Genomic DNA, 17,700 nt, shown 5'->3' on the forward strand with positions numbered 1-17,700 from the left:
TCTATCTATCTATCTATCTATCTATCTATCTATCTATCTATCTATCTATCTATCTATCTATCTATCTATCTATCTATCTATCTATCTATCTATCTATCTATCTATCTATCTATCTATCTATCTATCTATCTATCTATCTATCTATCTATCTATCTATCTATCTATCTATCTATCTATCTATCTATCTATCTATCTATCTATCTATCTATCTATCTATCTATCTATCTATCTATCTATCTATCTATCTATCTATCTATCTATCTATCTATCTATCTATCTATCTATCTATCTATCTATCTATCTATCTATCTATCTATCTATCTATCTATCTATCTATCTATCTATCTATCTATCTATCTATCTATCTATCTATCTATCTATCTATCTATCTATCTATCTATCTATCTATCTATCTATCTATCTATCTATCTATCTATCTATCTCGCCTCTTCCACACTAGCTGATGCTCCGCGACGCTCGCCGCCTCCTGCTGACGGAGCCCGCCACCCTGGGACGAGGTTACGCTCTCGCGAGATCTAGCTCTGTAACAACGAGAATTCAAAGTTTCATTTATATTTTTGTACTCTGTGTTATATTAAATTGTAAAAGAGAAAAGTTTAAGTACGATGTAATAGCGTTTGCTGGTGATACAAGTTTGTTAGCTTGGAAAATATCAATTTTTGTGTAGAAGACAGTTTAATCCTCTCGCGAGCACTAGCATTCTAATAATGGAAATTTGCAGTTTTATTTATATATATTCTTTTTCACTTCAGTTTATTTCTCTTCTCTAAATAGGAAAATTGAACTATAATACGATAGTCAGTGTTCGATTACACCGTGTTTACCGTAAGATTTATCTTAAAGAATAAGAAAATTTTCTTCTATTGCGATTAAACTTATATTTATAATCGTACATGTATATATAAAGGAATGAATCAAGTTTTCGTAGACATTTAATTTTCCCATTTTGTTTGCTTCGGCTTACTACCATGTATCTCTTGTTATCAAACGAGGAAGCTTCTGGTTCGCGACTCTACACTCCACTAATAAAACAGTTACGCTTGATACCACGTATTTTTAAGAGCATTGAAAGCACAGATAACCCTCTATTATTGTAGCTTTATATTTTTTGCTCGTATGAATATCTTGCTATTTGCTAAAAATTTGCAAAAATTTCGATAGACAAAATGTAAATGATGCAAAAATGCAAAAATGTAAATGATATGCAAAATTATGTTAATATATACGAAATAACGCATTATATAAACTAATGCGAATATTTATTTGCATTCTATCTCCTTTATTATAATCTTGTATGATCTTGATTTTTATTATAATCGGTTGTTGTTCGTAATGGTAAAAATCTGAATTTGCATAAACCAATACGTAAACAGCTACTGTTTCATATTATTCCTCGCATGTGTCCTATTTTGTCATATAATTTATCTACGTACGAATCGATCGAATCGATCGAATCGATCAAAATATCTTCCGCATACTTTTTGCATTGTAAATATTTTGTCAAATTTTCATTCGTAATAGCATCTGACGAAACAAATGTTTTAAAATCGTCGACAGAGATATATTCCAGAGATATATTCTAGATGAAGCGAACGCTTTGTATGCAGTTATCCGCTACAAATTTGCACAACCGTATGTCATTTTCCTATTTACCTATCTCGTGCCATAAGCTTGCAAACATAGTGAACCGAAAGTAAGGTTCGTATGTTCGCGAAAATGTCACATAATATATAAAATATTACGCGTTGTAATAACGATAACTATTCTTTTTAATTAATACGTTATCAGTTCGCATAGAACCAACCAGAGTTAGGTAACCTTAAGATCGTTTCTTTTTACCCTCGTCACCGTTAAGCTGTTCCGATTCGGACGAAATGATAACTCGACGAAAGAGGTAAACAACAATGTAAGGAAAAGAACAGATTCAATTTGCGGTTTTTCTCGCTGAAATATTAACAGGATAATGGGAGCTAATGTACCCTGGCAATCGATCGAATCGTTTCGCTGCATCTAACCTATACACGCCAGGTCATACATAGATTTCGGGTCACTACCTTAACTTCCATCTTATCGTGAATCCTTTATGCCTCAGAATGTCATTATAGGTTTATTTTAAGGAATATAGAACCGGGTTCTTCTTGCAGCGGATCTTTTTTCCCTCCAAGAATTTTTATTTAAATCTTAAGTCATAAATTCTATTTTATACCTAACTTGGGATTTCATTTCATAATCGCTTTTCGCGCAACTTTATATTTATTCTTTCGAAAACATAATATCTGAATCGAGATCTCAAAACTGGCTCCAGTTTATTAGATAAAAAATGTGTGTTCACGAATTAAATGAACGTATATAGCTACTTGTTCAATCTTATTTATTATCAATTACGATTCAATCATATATTTCGTAATTTATAGTACAAATAATTTCTATAGCAAATTCGCGAATTATTATTTCACAGAACCGTTTCTCAAGTATAAAAGAGCGATCTCTGAATTTGCAAGTTTCCTGTTCTACGAAAGCGTAGAACAGTCAGACAAGCAGACACCTTTCGCGAATAATTTTCAGTTAAGAATTGTTTAATTCACCTCCGACTAATTTAATCAAATAATTAAACGAACGAAACGGATTTCAAGATGAATCGTAATTAACTGACTATGTTCAAACTGCAATCCCATGAAAAGACCGGGAGAAGACCGAGGGGAAAAAGCGACATTCAAATTCAACTTCGGTAAAGTATGTGCGAAAACTAATTACCTTCATATACTCGATGACCATTCGATCAAATTGTATTTTCTTATCGATTAGACTTGTTAATTATATCGAGAATTTGAAATGTCTTTTGCTACAAGTTAATTAAAAATGAATCCAACGAAATACTTAAATAGAATTAATATATTCTTTTATTTATTTTATTTTAGCAACGTACTTTAAACTATATTTCGGTATATATGTAGTATCTAGCGAATGAGTCGAAGATATTGTCGTCTGTATCACCTTGCCTGAAATATCCTCGTACTATGGGGTATACTATTGCCTCTTCTTCTATCTCGACCTTAAAACAGAAGATGATATAGAAGAGTAGGAGGGGTAAGTAAAGCTTGGACAGCTCTGTTATATGTAAGGCAAGGGGTGTTAATCGAGCTATTCAAACGATTATTTCTGGCCGGTCAGGGAACGTGTTTCACGCGTTTAACGATAAGGCATTTACTGTCTGGCTACGAGCTTTCGGAGTTGAGAGCCTACTTGGAGACTTTGAAGTTCGAAGAACCGTGATATCTCATTGCAGAAAACGAACCGCAATCGTCACTACGGCCGTTACTTCGGTTTAGTCCCGGAGATATCGAGGTGACGATATATCCATATGGTATAAAGGTTACAGTAGGTATATTTTTCCATGGAATAAAGTTTAATGTTCGATAATAATTAATTACGAACAATAACTCGCTATAACTTGTAGAATTACTTGTATTTTACTACGACTATGATATAGCGGTGTTTGCTTGGTAATAAGCATAAGGTAATAAGATAAGGTTCGAAAGATATTACTTTTCTACGAAATTGAAATACATCTCAAAACGAGTATATTACGAATTCGTATCGGCTGCAATGATTTCGAATAATTTCGAATAATTTCGAATAATTTCGAATAATTTCACGAAGAAATATAGAAATAGTATAGAAAATTTGGTAAAAGACGTTATGATTACGATATGCGTATTTAGAAAAATTGAAATAGGCAGAAATAGGCTTTAAAACGCATCGTCAGATTTACCAACGCAACAAACAAATTACTCATCGCGCTGAAAAGTTATCGAGCATGCAAACGAACTCTAGGTTGATAACGTCGTTTGCAATTAGCCACGTTAGAACGGCAACACGTATCGACGCGTACCAATGCACCACCCATTTTTCAGCCAATTTTGCCCGGTTATCGCTATTCGATAAAGTTCAAATATTCGACACATAATCGTAAAAATATGCAATTTCGTACGTAGGACGTAACAATAAAGCGAAGCCAAATGTCGATGATGTAAGTTGCCAGATTAATTACTTAACCTGTAACGCGATATAATTAATTATTCAACAGTACATACATACGTATCACGCGTTGTTGAAAATATATTTATTTTCGAGATAATGTGTTCTCCTTATTATTCTACAGCACATGGTAGTTTGTTGTTATAAGATTAAACAATGCTAATTTACTATTATAAATAAGTAAATTAGAATTGTTCCACACTATTGTATTATTTATATTAAATTTTTGTTGTTTCTAATATGATGGAAAATTTCAAGCAATTAACATACGTATTGTTATAACGAAGTATAGTAGTCACACAATTAAGTGACAATAAAACGACCTGTCGTGTATTATAGAAAATATCAATCCATGTTTTGAACCGTGCTCTAAAAAATCCATATTTTTTTATATATAAAAAGATTTAAAACTGGACTATTTCTTACCACTTGTTGGTGTTGGCAGAGCCTTTAATACATACGCGAGACATCTGCTGTTTTTTACTCGAAGAGAGATTCTTTAATCGCTCGACGTTCTCGCTAATGTGTTCATTTAAGTAAAGAAATCTCCATTTGTCAACTTTAACTTGCTGTTTCTTTTACTTGTCTTAAATTCGATTCCATTTTTTATATTATTATATTAGTAATTATACATTATTTATATATATATATTTATATACATAATTACTATACACATTATGTAACCTAATATTATTGATAATACTCTTCCACTATTCTTACAATTCGAGGATTTAGAAAAAACTAGCAACTGTATAGATTAAGATTACTAACAATATTCTTTCACTCATAATTTAATGATTTATAAACGAAACTAGTGGAAATGTGAAAGAAAAGAACGTAACCTAACTATATGTATTGAAAGAAAAAAAAAAAAAAGATTCGATTCACGTGTCGAAGAGGGATGGGGCGCGTAATCGAGGCGTAACTCATTCAGAATCACAGTATCAATAATAAATCGTGGACGTCTTTCGGTTCGTAGTTGGCGCTGCCGGCGATATTTTCTTTCGAGCCATCAAAGAAAACGCGTCTTTCGCCTGACGATCCGTCACATAAAAGCATCTTTTCGGAAGTTTCGAAAAGGGGACGAGGCCTCGGCTTGAAGGCAAACGTTTAAACGTTTAAACGTTGTAACATCGGTAATGTCGCGTTTCACCATCCTTCTCTATTTCTTTCTCCCCCTGCCTCCCAAACCGCTTTTCAGTCTCTAACCTCTGTGGCGCATGCTTTCCAGAATTTCAACTCAAGGATTTCGTTTTCAAGGAAGAACTACTTCTCTCTCGTGGACGAAAGCGAAAAAATGTTCGATCCAAATGTAGGTTTCCTTTTCAGACACTCTACATGTTCCCCATTACTTTTAACATGTTCATTACTACACAAATTTTCTATATTTTGACCTGGACATTTGCCCAATTTACCCAATTGAAATATGCTATACCATACCAATTATTTTTTACAAAATATCATGCGATATTTACGCGCTTTTATTTGTTGACGATGTTATCCAATGCCATTCGCAATATTTAAAATTTGTTAATCCATGAAATTTACTTTATTTTAATTATTCTAAGAAATTTCTAAGAAATTTAGCGATGCGTGTCACCGATGATCACCATGGACAGCCAACGTGTTAACAACTTTGGATGGCTTTCATCAGATACATTCACGTACAGTCGTCATGATGCACTTCGTGCACCATTTCTAATCGATAAAGTAAATCAATGTTTTCCTTTGAAGATTTTAAGAAAAATGCAGAGTATGTTCCGTACTTCCAAAAAATCCATGTTTATTTATTTTCGCGAAACAGATAAGATAATATAAGAAGAAAGTTTTGCAATTTTGTTGAAATAGCCCGCATAAGATATAAGCAGCTATGCTACGTTATTATATCTTTTCAAGGAAAAAAGTTCCTCACTGCGCAAAAAACAAAACTTTGCAACAAGTAGAAAAGAAAAGTACTCGACGTTTCAGGAACACCTTGTCTATATATATAGACATGTATTCCATAAGATATTTTTAATATGTACGCTGTTATTTGCTTCTAAGGAAAGATAAAACGTTTTATATTTTGAGACAGAAGGTACTTGAAACTTACGTAAAATAAGAAAGAAAAGAATTCGAGTTTCGCTCGACATTTTATACCTGTTACAAGACAAGCATACCTATATAATATATTAAAATTATATTTTTGTAAAAAATATTACACATTTATAGAGAAAAGAAAATTTTATGGCGAAATATAGTAAAATTTCTGTTATTCCTTTCATTTATTAAAACATCTTGTATACCGCTTGTAATATTTTGGAGAACAATAGATAACACAAGAGCCATAAAACGTTTATGAACGCTACTCAAATCTTTACTTCATATTGAAAATAATATTTTATCGTTTAGTTCGTGAAAAATTGGTTTCGCTTGGAAATAATGGACAGCGAATAATGACAGGAAACGCTCTAAATATATAAACTTACGTTCATATTTTTATTAACTATCTTTCATTTCCACTGTGTTCTACCCATTTTTAAAGATTTACCATTCGACTCTAACCACAAGATTCATCTTAAGACAATCATTACTTCTTTAAAAGCAAATAGAAAGGAAACTCGATCCAAAATGAAGAAATAAATTAACAAAAATATAATATCTTTATTTCATATACGTGTAAATATGTATAATATTTTATAATAGAGTAAAATTCGATATTAACTAGAACCGCTATTATTCGATATTAACTAAAAACCATTTTATATCGAAAATGTTTGAAAATCGAGTGCACGAATAAGCTGATATACCAACCGTATAAGAAAAACGAGACACTGAAGTAAAAAATACTTGAAACTTTCTACACTTTAAAAGCTGAATTACGCTTTAACAGCACATCGAACATTGAAAAATACTGTCCCATTCGACATAATAGTCAAATCACGGTACTGATACGTTCCAGCACTTGGAGACATCGTTTCGTAATAAAATCGTATCCTATTCAGAAACAGATCGACACGTAACATCTATGCAACGTCAATTATATTTACTGAACGAGACGTAATAGTCAAATCATAATATTGATGTATCACTTCGCAACACCGTTTTGTATAAAATCGTGTCCCAATATAGAAACATATCGAATCATAACCTATCTATAACCTATGTCAACTTTCGAATTAAAAAAGAAATTCACGATTATTCTAGAAAATCGCAGTTATCTAAACATTAAATTTGATATTATGTGCATTTTGTAAATTTGTTTAATAATCGGTTAATTAGATTGAAATAATTTGTTGAAGTTTATAGTCATAGTGAGGTTAGGATGGTACAAGAAGTGTTGTATAAAGAATAGTACAATTTGCATAGAATACAGAAACATTATATTATATGTAAAATTATTCAAACTAAAATACTCGTTATACACAGTGTCTCGATAATTGTGGTATAGTAAGAAGGAGATTCTATGTGGAAAAATAAGTCGAAATTATAGAACAAAATATTTCTACGCTTCGTTTTTCGAGAAGATCAGCGGTAAAGAAAAGCTTGTGAATACACGTAAATTAGGATATTTGCTATTAAACAATCCGTAGAAGGTTATTTTGCATGCAAAAATAAATCGAAAATAAAGAATAAAATTTATTAACATAGTTTTGTTTCCAAGAAAATCGAATTGAAAAATTTGTCAAGTATACATATATTAGATTCACGCTCACGCCTAAAAAATCAGTAGGTGGTTATTTTACACCCAAAAATAAATCGAGAATGAAGAATATAATTCTGTAAAATAAAACTCCGGCTTCAACAAAAAATCAATTTCGCGTATGTTCGATATATTTTCAAACTTGATCATCTCGTCTTAGAAAATTTTGTTCTTTATTACTGATTTATTTTTCTACGGGGAATCACATCCTGTTCACTAGTACTGCACGTTATCGAACACCCTATATATTTTTTCATATATACACTACCGGTCGAAAACCTGAAATCATTCTCTCAGTCATCATCAGTCATATCAAATTTTCAGATAATCTCAGATAGATATTTTTCTAAAAGCTTTCCTAGCAAAAAAATGTAGCATTCTTAACCACTAGATTCCATGGAGCACGTAGTGATTTCAAGCTTTCATTCTGATTTCTTTGCTTCAATTCTAATACTAAGCGAGTCGTTCAGACGCCAAACTGATCAACTCCATAAATTAGAAAATATACAAGATCATACATGTCACTTTCTTATAATAAACCAACTTATGGAGGTATAGTCGCTATTAGTTACCCACGATATTCCATGTAAACCCTATATAAAGACCATTTTCATTAAAACAAAGTGTTACAAAATTTCTCTACAAAGTCAATGTATTCTATGACAAAATAGTATTTCCTTTTTTTGCACATTAGGAAATAAATATCTTACTGTTATACTACTGTTATATATGCTCTATCTAACTCGAAATTTATATATATTTTACTTAATGTTAAACAAAAGAGATGCCCTCTATATAATATATAAAGATGTTCTTATGCATGTCTACGACTCGGTTATTCTTAAAAATTGACTATTAATCCCATACCTATATTCATGTAGATAGCGTATACGCTTCTTTCAAATAAAAATGGTCACTTCATGGTGACTGTAATTCATTTATTCTTATGAACTGTGGCGATTAAATCCCATATCTGTGCAATAAAACGGAACAATCCGCAGAAAGAATGAAATCGATCAATTTGGTTTCTGAGAGATCAAGATTAACAATAAAATATCACTTTTCGCGAACAGACCTCGAAATGCTATTGTAAAGCGTCGAAAGCAAGCGTGACGGTGAATCAGCTCGCGAAAAGAAGGGCGTAAAGCTGAGACTCACTGGTGAAGCCACCCCGCGTCGTCCGCTAGGTACCAGGGTAGCTCTCCGTGTCTCCGGTCGCGTACATAGACACCTCTTCCCCGTGGATACTTCCGAAACCCTTTTTACGCACCTCTCCAATGTATATCTCACTTGTCTCACTATGCGTGTATCTCTATCTATGTACGCCCGTATCACCTCTCGAATCGATACGACCGGCTCCGTTCGAAGAACCGAAACAGTCGAACGTAATAAAATGTTCAAACCGACGAGAACGATCGAGTACGAACAACTATATTGAATCCACGGATTAATTGAGCGATTCGAAGGAAACAGAAATATCCTGGTACGGATACGATCTCGTGTCTTCGAGGACGATACAAGCCGCGCCGCGTTGGAACGATCACTGGTTGATCCGCGTCGCTGGAACTATAGTACTAACAGGAATAGTACGATCCTCGAGTTTCGAACTACTACTACAGGGTATATACGAGCGAAGGAAGGATATCTCGAATCGGAGATAGAACACTATATTAACTAAGCTCTCACGTTTGGCTCTCTCTTTCTCTCTCTTTCTCTCTTTCTCGCTCGCTTTTTATATATGCGTTGAAGGATCACGCGTCTATTTCGAAGTTTAGTTCAGAACACAGCCCCTAAAGACACGAGGAGTGTCTTTTTTCTTTTTCGAAAGGTTGATGGAGAGAAAAGAGAGAGACCCGAGCGAACGAGCAACTCCGAAGCGTTCGAGGTGCTGGACGCGACCCTGGTGGGCTCCAGTACACGACTGAAGCGCCCTCTCGCCCCGCCCAGAGGCGCAGCGGCGCTTACGGCCGCGAGGTTCGACGGGACGTCGATCGATCCACCGACTGGCCCCACCACCCGTGCCTATGGGATGGCGAGGAGAAATCACACAACACGCATGCGCGGGATTTTCATCGAGATTCGAGGCGAGAATCGACTGATGCCCCGCGGGATCGAAAACGCGCTCGAGCGTTTGAAATTTTCCCTACCACGATTCCCTACCACGATTCCCTACCACTATGCAAGGGACATTTTCAGGTTTTCATTTTTATGCGTCGGATTTGGCAAATTCGCAAACTATTGTTGTACGTGGATTTTTATACGAATATACGAAATTTAAGATATACATAAAATACCCAAAGTAACGTATTCGTAATTTTTAATAGATAAAGCCAATTTTGTACGACAACATAGATTCTATTTCTCTACTTACGTTTATAAACCTATAAATTTGCACAAAAATTTGCGAGATATATATATATGTATTACTTACACAATGGCAAAGATTTTGAACCTCAAACGATGAGAACCAAGAATAAAGTTTCAATAGTAAATATGACCATGTTGAAAAAGAATTAATGATGAACGTTTGACACTCGTCGAAAAGATCCCTGGCATCCAGAAGACGAAAATATGATGACTTTTAACCATCTGACACGACCTATTAGCTTTTTGCTAATTTATTAGCATTTCCAGATTTAAAAGCGTTGATTGTACCCATTTTGTTATTTGCATATTTTATGAAACATTTGGTCGTGACAAAATAAATTTAAGGAGCAATTCATATTTCCGGTTCTATGAATTCTTTAGATGTTGTGCTCTTTTCCATATAATTTATAAGTATAATAGTATTATGTATTATTGAATGTATACATCTATTGGGCGACATTTATTGTGATGAATTCAACTTTTTAAATGTAATTTACATACTTTAATTTTTGTATATATGTTGGTAAAGTTAAAAGAAGATGATCAACATGTGGTAACTTAACAAAACCGATAATATCAATTATGGATAATATAGAGATCATCAATAACTTTAAATATATAAAATAAATTATTTAATTATGTAATAATGGAAAAGATTAAGAAACCAATGACGATGCTAATGAACCTATTTAGACAAAAATTAAATATTGAAAATACCATTCCATACATCTCTTTAGTCTACGAATAAAGAAATTTTATCAATACCGAAGAGCAGAAGTACAAATTATACTCACTCTCTCTCTCTCTCTCTCTCTCTCTCTCTCTCTCTCTCTCTCTCTCTCTCTTAGGATTAATGTTACAGGAACATGTGACAGATACCTTAAAATTCCTGAAGAACGTCAAACTGAATCAAGATGACGCCAACGTCAATAATTTATTCTTAACGAAATAAAGAAAACCCTACCAACATTAACTAATCATTAATAAAACATACTATTGTAAAATAATAAAATAATAAAATCACTTCTTATATAAATTAATATAATCCACAAATTTCGTAACTTATACATTACTTACTAAAAAAATATGAAAAATACCTCTTGCAATCCTCTTTAAGAAAAGTGAACGTAGAGAAAAAGTTTGCAGGGTTTTTGTTGCAGTGAATGACAGAAACAGAATTCAACGAACAATGTCTCCAAATCATACTGTATTATTCGCAAGATACTTATGGCTCTCTACCTATAGTACAGAAAACGTTTAACACTAAAAGTCGTCAAATTGTATTTTTTTCCTCTTCCATCGGTCATACGGAATCGACGAATTCGCTCAAAGCATTCGCTCTTTCTCTCTTATTTGTTTTAACTAATCTCAGCCTCTCTTTCGCACGCACTCGAATCCACTCGTCCTTATGAATTCAAATTTCAAACAGTTGCTATGCTTGCGTATATGTATCTAGAACGACACGAATACAGAGATACATACAGAGATATGTATGTGTGCCCTATACATATACACACACATACAAAATGAATTAATAAACATTTTTTCCTTGAAATCTCACACGTACACTATTAGTTCATACGATATTAATTCTTTCGTTTTTTTTTTTCTTCTTTTTGTTTCATTTACACACATATACATGTTTATATACCTTTTGCATGTACGAATACATACACATGTATATATACGTATCGCGTATTATATAATATAATATACTATGTCGCATATAAAAAACAATTACTTATCGTAGAATACAAGATTGTTTCATACATACATATAAATACATACGTGTGTTTGTGTGTGTATGTGTATATATATATATATATATATATATATATATATGTATGTATGCTCCTTCTTTTTGTTTTTTTAATTAATTGAGTAATTCTTTTGCAACTTCGTCATCGTCATTATTATTGTTGTTACTTATACAGTTGTGTATTCAGTTTTCGTCGCAACCTTCTTACTTCGCCTCCTATTACTCTTTTGTTATAAACTGTTACAATCGTTCCCTCGTTCCATGGCCGAAAATCTTCTTTACATTCGCATAATAGTTATCTTTTTAATTATTTCTTTACCTTCTTCCGCAACTATAAAGAAATTCTGATTTCGATGAGGCGATTAGTTTTGGTTAGAAAAATTCGAACTAACAAATTCTATACAATTTTTAATATAAAATCTCATTTCTATAATTATACTAATCAATTTACTAATTGATTTAATGAAACTTATACAATCGAGAGGATCGCTATTTTAATTTACTAAACTTCAACGTTAATGCCGAGTATAAAAATTTTCAATTTTCCACCCGCTTAATTTAAAACCACAGGTTGTGTCTAATCGAAACATTCGAATTTTTTTACAAACATTTATAAGTAGTTAATTAAAATTTACAGAAAGAAAAATTTTAAACAAATGAATCATTAGAGAGAAAAAGATAGAAATATAAAACACCGCATATTTTACAACGTTCTGTTTAATTATATAACTTTTATTAATTTTCACTATATAACTCCAATAATCTTCGACCACTTACAATCATTCAGGTTCGTATAATTTCCCATTTGTTTTTTTAGTTAATTTCGTCGCTCAAGTTCGACACACTCTTTGTCATTTTTTTTGTCTATTTTTTCTTTGGTTTCCTTTTTTACAAATTTTCTCTCGTAATCGCACAATGTATTCCTTAATTACAACGTAGGGCGAATAAAATTGAAACGAAGATACTTAACGGTCATTAAATCGATTTTCTAACATTAGACAATAATAAAAATTTACAAGACGACCTACAAAAAGAAAAAAAAGGGAGAAACTAATACCAAAAAATAGAGGAAAGAAAATAGTTAAAAGTCAAGGATTATTGCTTTATCCTTCCTTTAATTCCGTCGTTTGCTGTGAAAATCAGGTGGAAATAGAACGATCGTCGAACAGAGAACGCGATTCTCGCGTTATTTCTAACCTTAATTTACGATAATTATAAGAGGAGAATATTCCTATTTATTTATATATTATCCTTTTGAGTTTTATGTTTTCCTTCTTTTTTGTTTCACTAAGAGCTAACAATTGATACAAAAATCGACTCGTTGACCATACGATTAGAAAGGCTATCAAAATAATCGACGAGGGATTAATTAATCGTAGTTGTATCGACGAGATATCTTTTCTCGTTCAATTTCTCAATAAAAGGGCGATGCTGACTGGTTGTCAGCTATCATGCGACGAATCATGTGTCAGAGATTTTAATCGCAAAAAGAAGCAAACGTAAAAAAAGTTAACAGAATGTACAAGGAGGCAGTGCACTAAAAAATTGAACAAAATAAAATTCGTTTAAAAGTGCTACAATAATTCTGAACATTGAATGGAACAAAAATTTCAGTCGCTACTTTTAGCCAAACATCTATAATTGACGAGATCGAAACAGCAGAGAATGAGCTGCGAATTTCGTGAAATATGAATTGAAATTTTATCACGTAAAATAGGAGCAACGAATGTGAGGTTAAACAAGAAACTTAGAGGAAAATATTAATTGAAAGGAAGGGCGGATGAATGATGTTAGAAACCCACCTGAAGAGAGTTATTCATCGTCTGTTGATGATAAATTACACGAAAATACGAAAGTACGTCCCATTGCGGAAAACGACTCGATCTGTTATGGGAACGAGGGAACAATCTCAAGATGATGGTAAGTTACAGGGCTAGAAAGAGGAAACGAGAAAAGGGTCGTCTTGGCAGGTGTTTACACGTCATCCTCCGCCTCAAGCTTGTTCACCGTCTTCGATCATCAATCTCTTCCATGTCCAAAATCACTTTATTATAGCGAAAACGAACTCATTTCCAGCCTCAATATCGTATTTATGTTCCCTCATGTTTCTTACATCACCAGCGCCATCTACGTCCTCGGAACTTCGTTTGCCTTAAGTTTGACTGTTAATTCTAACTATTTCCTCTCTACACGTCCGTTCGTGGTCGTTAAGATCGTTTCCCTTCTTCTTCTCCTTTTTCTTCTTCTTTTTCGTTAAAGCAGTTCATTTCGTTAAAGCAGTTTTCTTGTTTGGACTCTGGAAAACTTCAATCAATGTTCATCGTTCTTCGAATAACGATCATTTAGCAATCATCTTCGTTCTCATCCACGTTGCCATGTAACATTGTTTACTTTTGGTGGGTCTCGAGCGTGTATATTATGTTAGACGATTGTGTGTCAGGTGTAGCTGTGTGAGATCGAGCCAGAGAGCCAACTGCCGGACTCTAGCTGAAGAGGCACGCGATGTCGCGAAGTTGTTGCTGCAAAAATATTATCTGCTCCACGTTCCGTCTCCATATCCTAGAACAAACAGGATCGCTATATCAGCACACGTTTCTGACACGATTTCCAATTACATTCGATTCTTTCAACATGACTGACTTCTTTTGGACTTTTGTGCCTGTTTTCTTATAATTTGACTAATGATATAGAGAGATGTAAGGAATTTTATGATTTCAGAAATTGATTAGCAAGTCATAACTAGACTGTAGATTTTTACGTGCTTATAACGTGCAAATTTAAAGGAGCAAAAATGCATAGAGCGTAGATAATACGCAAAAATATGTAAAATATAAAAAATAGAGTTATTTTTAAAATTATTCTTTAACGGATGAAATAATAGTAACAGTTTAACAATGTACTTTCTATATAAATGAAACGATCAAACAGATGACTGACTTTTTTATAATCAGCTTCCAGAATTTTGGATATAAATCATGACACAGGCACAGGAGATGTTTATGAAGGCAGAAGTGAATTTTATGAAAAATATTTTTAAAAATCTTTATGATTAATATAAATATTGACAATAAAGTATTATTGTTATATTAATAATAGTTTAAAGCTTTCATTCATCCTTAAAAATTCTCATCTTCATACATACGTACATTCATATAGGTACTTAATATACTTTATAACATTTAATTTTTCTATATATATTCATGATCATTATAATGAAAGAAAAAAAGGAATCACACAATTTAGAAACATTTGTATTATATAATTAACGATAATAATTGTTCAACTTCTTTTTTGCTCCTAGATATATTTTATTATACAAGAAATTAATTATTCAAAAAATTGAGTCCACCGATGATTATACAGTCGTTGATTTTCAAAATCTCCATTTGTCTACTGAATATTTAAAATATATAGGTTTTATTAAAAAAGTTTTCGTTTTATTAATACTTATGCTTTTGGCAGATGCGCATGAGCACATTTGATTCAACGCGATTTAAATATTGCGCACCAAAAGTGAAATTCATGGATTTTAATTATATCTCACACGTGTCAAGTTTCACATTATAAAATTGTACAAAGTTTTGTATAGCTTCTGGTCGAAACAATTTACAACAATATATTTACAATAGTATTTTCATTGTTGCATTTTTGTTTCTAATTAAAGCTTGACCAAAGTAAATTTAATTGATGACGTAGATATACAATAACGATTTTGCTTCTTTTATACAGAGATTACTATATCGTTTTTAGGATGACCACAAATCCTGACATAATAAAAAAGCAAAATCAGAGTTTTTAAAAATCTTTTCCAACGAGGATCGTATATTATTTTAATTAATTATTAATTTTTATAAAATAAATTTGTCGAGCTGCGTTTATCTATTTACTTTACATACCATAAGTTCTCATATATGTTCGAAAAAGTCATAATGCCGATAAATAAATGGCTGCTAAAACATTAAAAAATTAATTGAACTTAAAACTAAATCGCTAATGTATATTTCAAGCTATCTTTTATACAATGAGTATTGTGAAAATTAAAATAAAAAATGATACAATAATATATAATATAATATAATATGATATAATATAATATAATATAATATAGTATAATATAATATAATATAATATAATATAATATAATATAATATAACATAACATAACATAATATAATATAATATAATATAGTATAATGTAATATAATGTAATATAAAATTTTGGAAAAGAATTCATAACTTTTTCCATGTATACTTAATTAACATTTCAGCTTGACCACAATGAAAAATCAGAAAAGCTATTAAAAATGTATAATTTCGAAAATATGCGCAAACATAACACTAGAATCTATTCGTTAATATTGAATATTGCAATAACTTTCTTTTCCTAGAATTTGAAAATAGTTTCTCGCAATAAGAACACTTGTTGGTACAATTACATCAAGAAACAAATTCGTAAAGCACTTAAACTCACAAAATTGTATGTATTCCATTATTACCGCAGGAACAGAGATACAAAGAATTCGAATTCACAATACCTGTATTATCTTAATCTCTAATTACAGCACCATTTATGAAATCAAGTGAGAAAAACAAGAGAAAATATATATAATTTCGTCTTTCTTAACGCATGAGAAAACAAAACGATTCCTGTATGGGTGTTAAAGAGTGATTCAATGAGACGTTGTTGTATTTTAAAACCTCCTATAATTTTAGAAAAATATATAAAGTCAAATATATGTGTATGTACCAGTTACATGAAAATGATGTTAAAGCTAGTTTACAAAAATGATGTCAACTAAAGAGCCATACACTATCCCGTTCTCTTTACAAGATACATGTGTAAAATGGTCATAAATTATGTGAATGGTTAAACGAGTCGCTATCTACATCGGAAGTAAAAATGTACAAAGATGCGGAAACATTCCTGTCGAAAGTCCGGGGATAATTGATACATATCAACTTGACAAATCTCGAAAAAGCATCACCCTCGGTAAAAATTGCACGATTTACAATGGTGACTAGCTTTCTGCATATTTAATAATAACAATATCTCAATTACAACAACGTAAATATAACTTCGTTATTGTCGTCCAGAAACTCTTTTACAAAAATCCAAGAAGCGAAACATACTCTCTCATTCGCATAAATTCATCCAACAGAGGACAACGTCGATAATTCATCGTTGTTTTAACCACAGCATCTAAATTATAGTAATAGCTATTCATTGCAAGAAAAAGATAGGGAATTACAGTTGCATTGGGAGAACAAAGAACGAGAACAAATGAAAAGAGCCGATTTCTCGAATGGCGGAGCAGTGAACAAAAATCAAAATGCTTTATTCAATCCACAGAGAACGGACAATTTATTATCGGCAAAAGTGAACAAAATCAATAAAATCGTGATCGTTTGAACGGACCACGGGATGTATAATCCTCTTCTTATCACAAAGGTAGTGGCTTAATTTAGAAACGTACAACGTAGGACAATCCTTCTCTCTCTCTTTCTCTCTCTCTCGTTCACTTTCTCCTCGTTGATACAGAACTACGACTATAAATCGCGGTTATGTTACAGGGCGATTTCTATAATGTGTGCGATAGTAACGTGTATCAACTATCCCCAGCTTCTTCTAATCGATGCGTAATTTACGTGTAAGAGAGTTACTAACCAAACTCGAGCCGGCAGAAGAAGCAGACGTGGCAGCAGGGGTAGGCACCGTCAATATTGAATGATATTGTCTACGACCGCGAAGCCGCATGCCCCCAGACCAGCGTGTGACATTAGCCGTACCAATTCTCTCGCGTGAGACGCGGCCACTTCCAACGGTGGCCGTCGTG

General features: G+C 32.5%; 1 protein-coding gene and 1 long non-coding RNA gene across 4 annotated transcripts in view; both read right to left on the bottom strand.

Moving 5' to 3' along the window:
- Positions 1–410: 410 nt before the first annotated feature.
- On the bottom strand, positions 411–9,748 carry LOC117152062. Its single transcript, XR_004462291.1, has 2 exons — positions 8,817–9,748; positions 411–542 (listed from the first exon to the last, which is right to left on the bottom strand). It is a non-coding gene; the product is annotated as an uncharacterized LOC117152062 (long non-coding RNA).
- A 1,554-nt stretch (positions 9,749–11,302) lies between these two features.
- Positions 11,303–17,700, bottom strand: part of LOC100744143 (ran-binding protein 9) — a 15,120-nt gene continuing 8,722 nt past the window's right edge. The window contains exons 8-10 of one of the 3 annotated variants that reach the window (XM_033322432.1): positions 17,532–17,700; positions 16,402–16,567; positions 11,303–14,426 (exon numbers count right to left, since the gene is read on the bottom strand). In XM_033322432.1, the coding sequence (XP_033178323.1) occupies positions 17,582–17,700 (119 nt within the window). In that variant the 3' untranslated portion in view covers positions 11,303–14,426; positions 16,402–16,567; positions 17,532–17,581. Of the gene's footprint in view, positions 14,427–16,250; positions 16,568–17,531 lie in introns of those variants that run through there. The other 2 variants (XM_033322430.1, XM_033322431.1) reach the window with 2 other exon arrangements.

Source organism: Bombus impatiens, unplaced genomic scaffold (genome assembly GCF_000188095.3).
Source record: "Bombus impatiens unplaced genomic scaffold, BIMP_2.2 scf_0637, whole genome shotgun sequence".
NCBI lineage: Eukaryota > Metazoa > Arthropoda > Insecta > Hymenoptera > Apidae > Bombus > Bombus impatiens.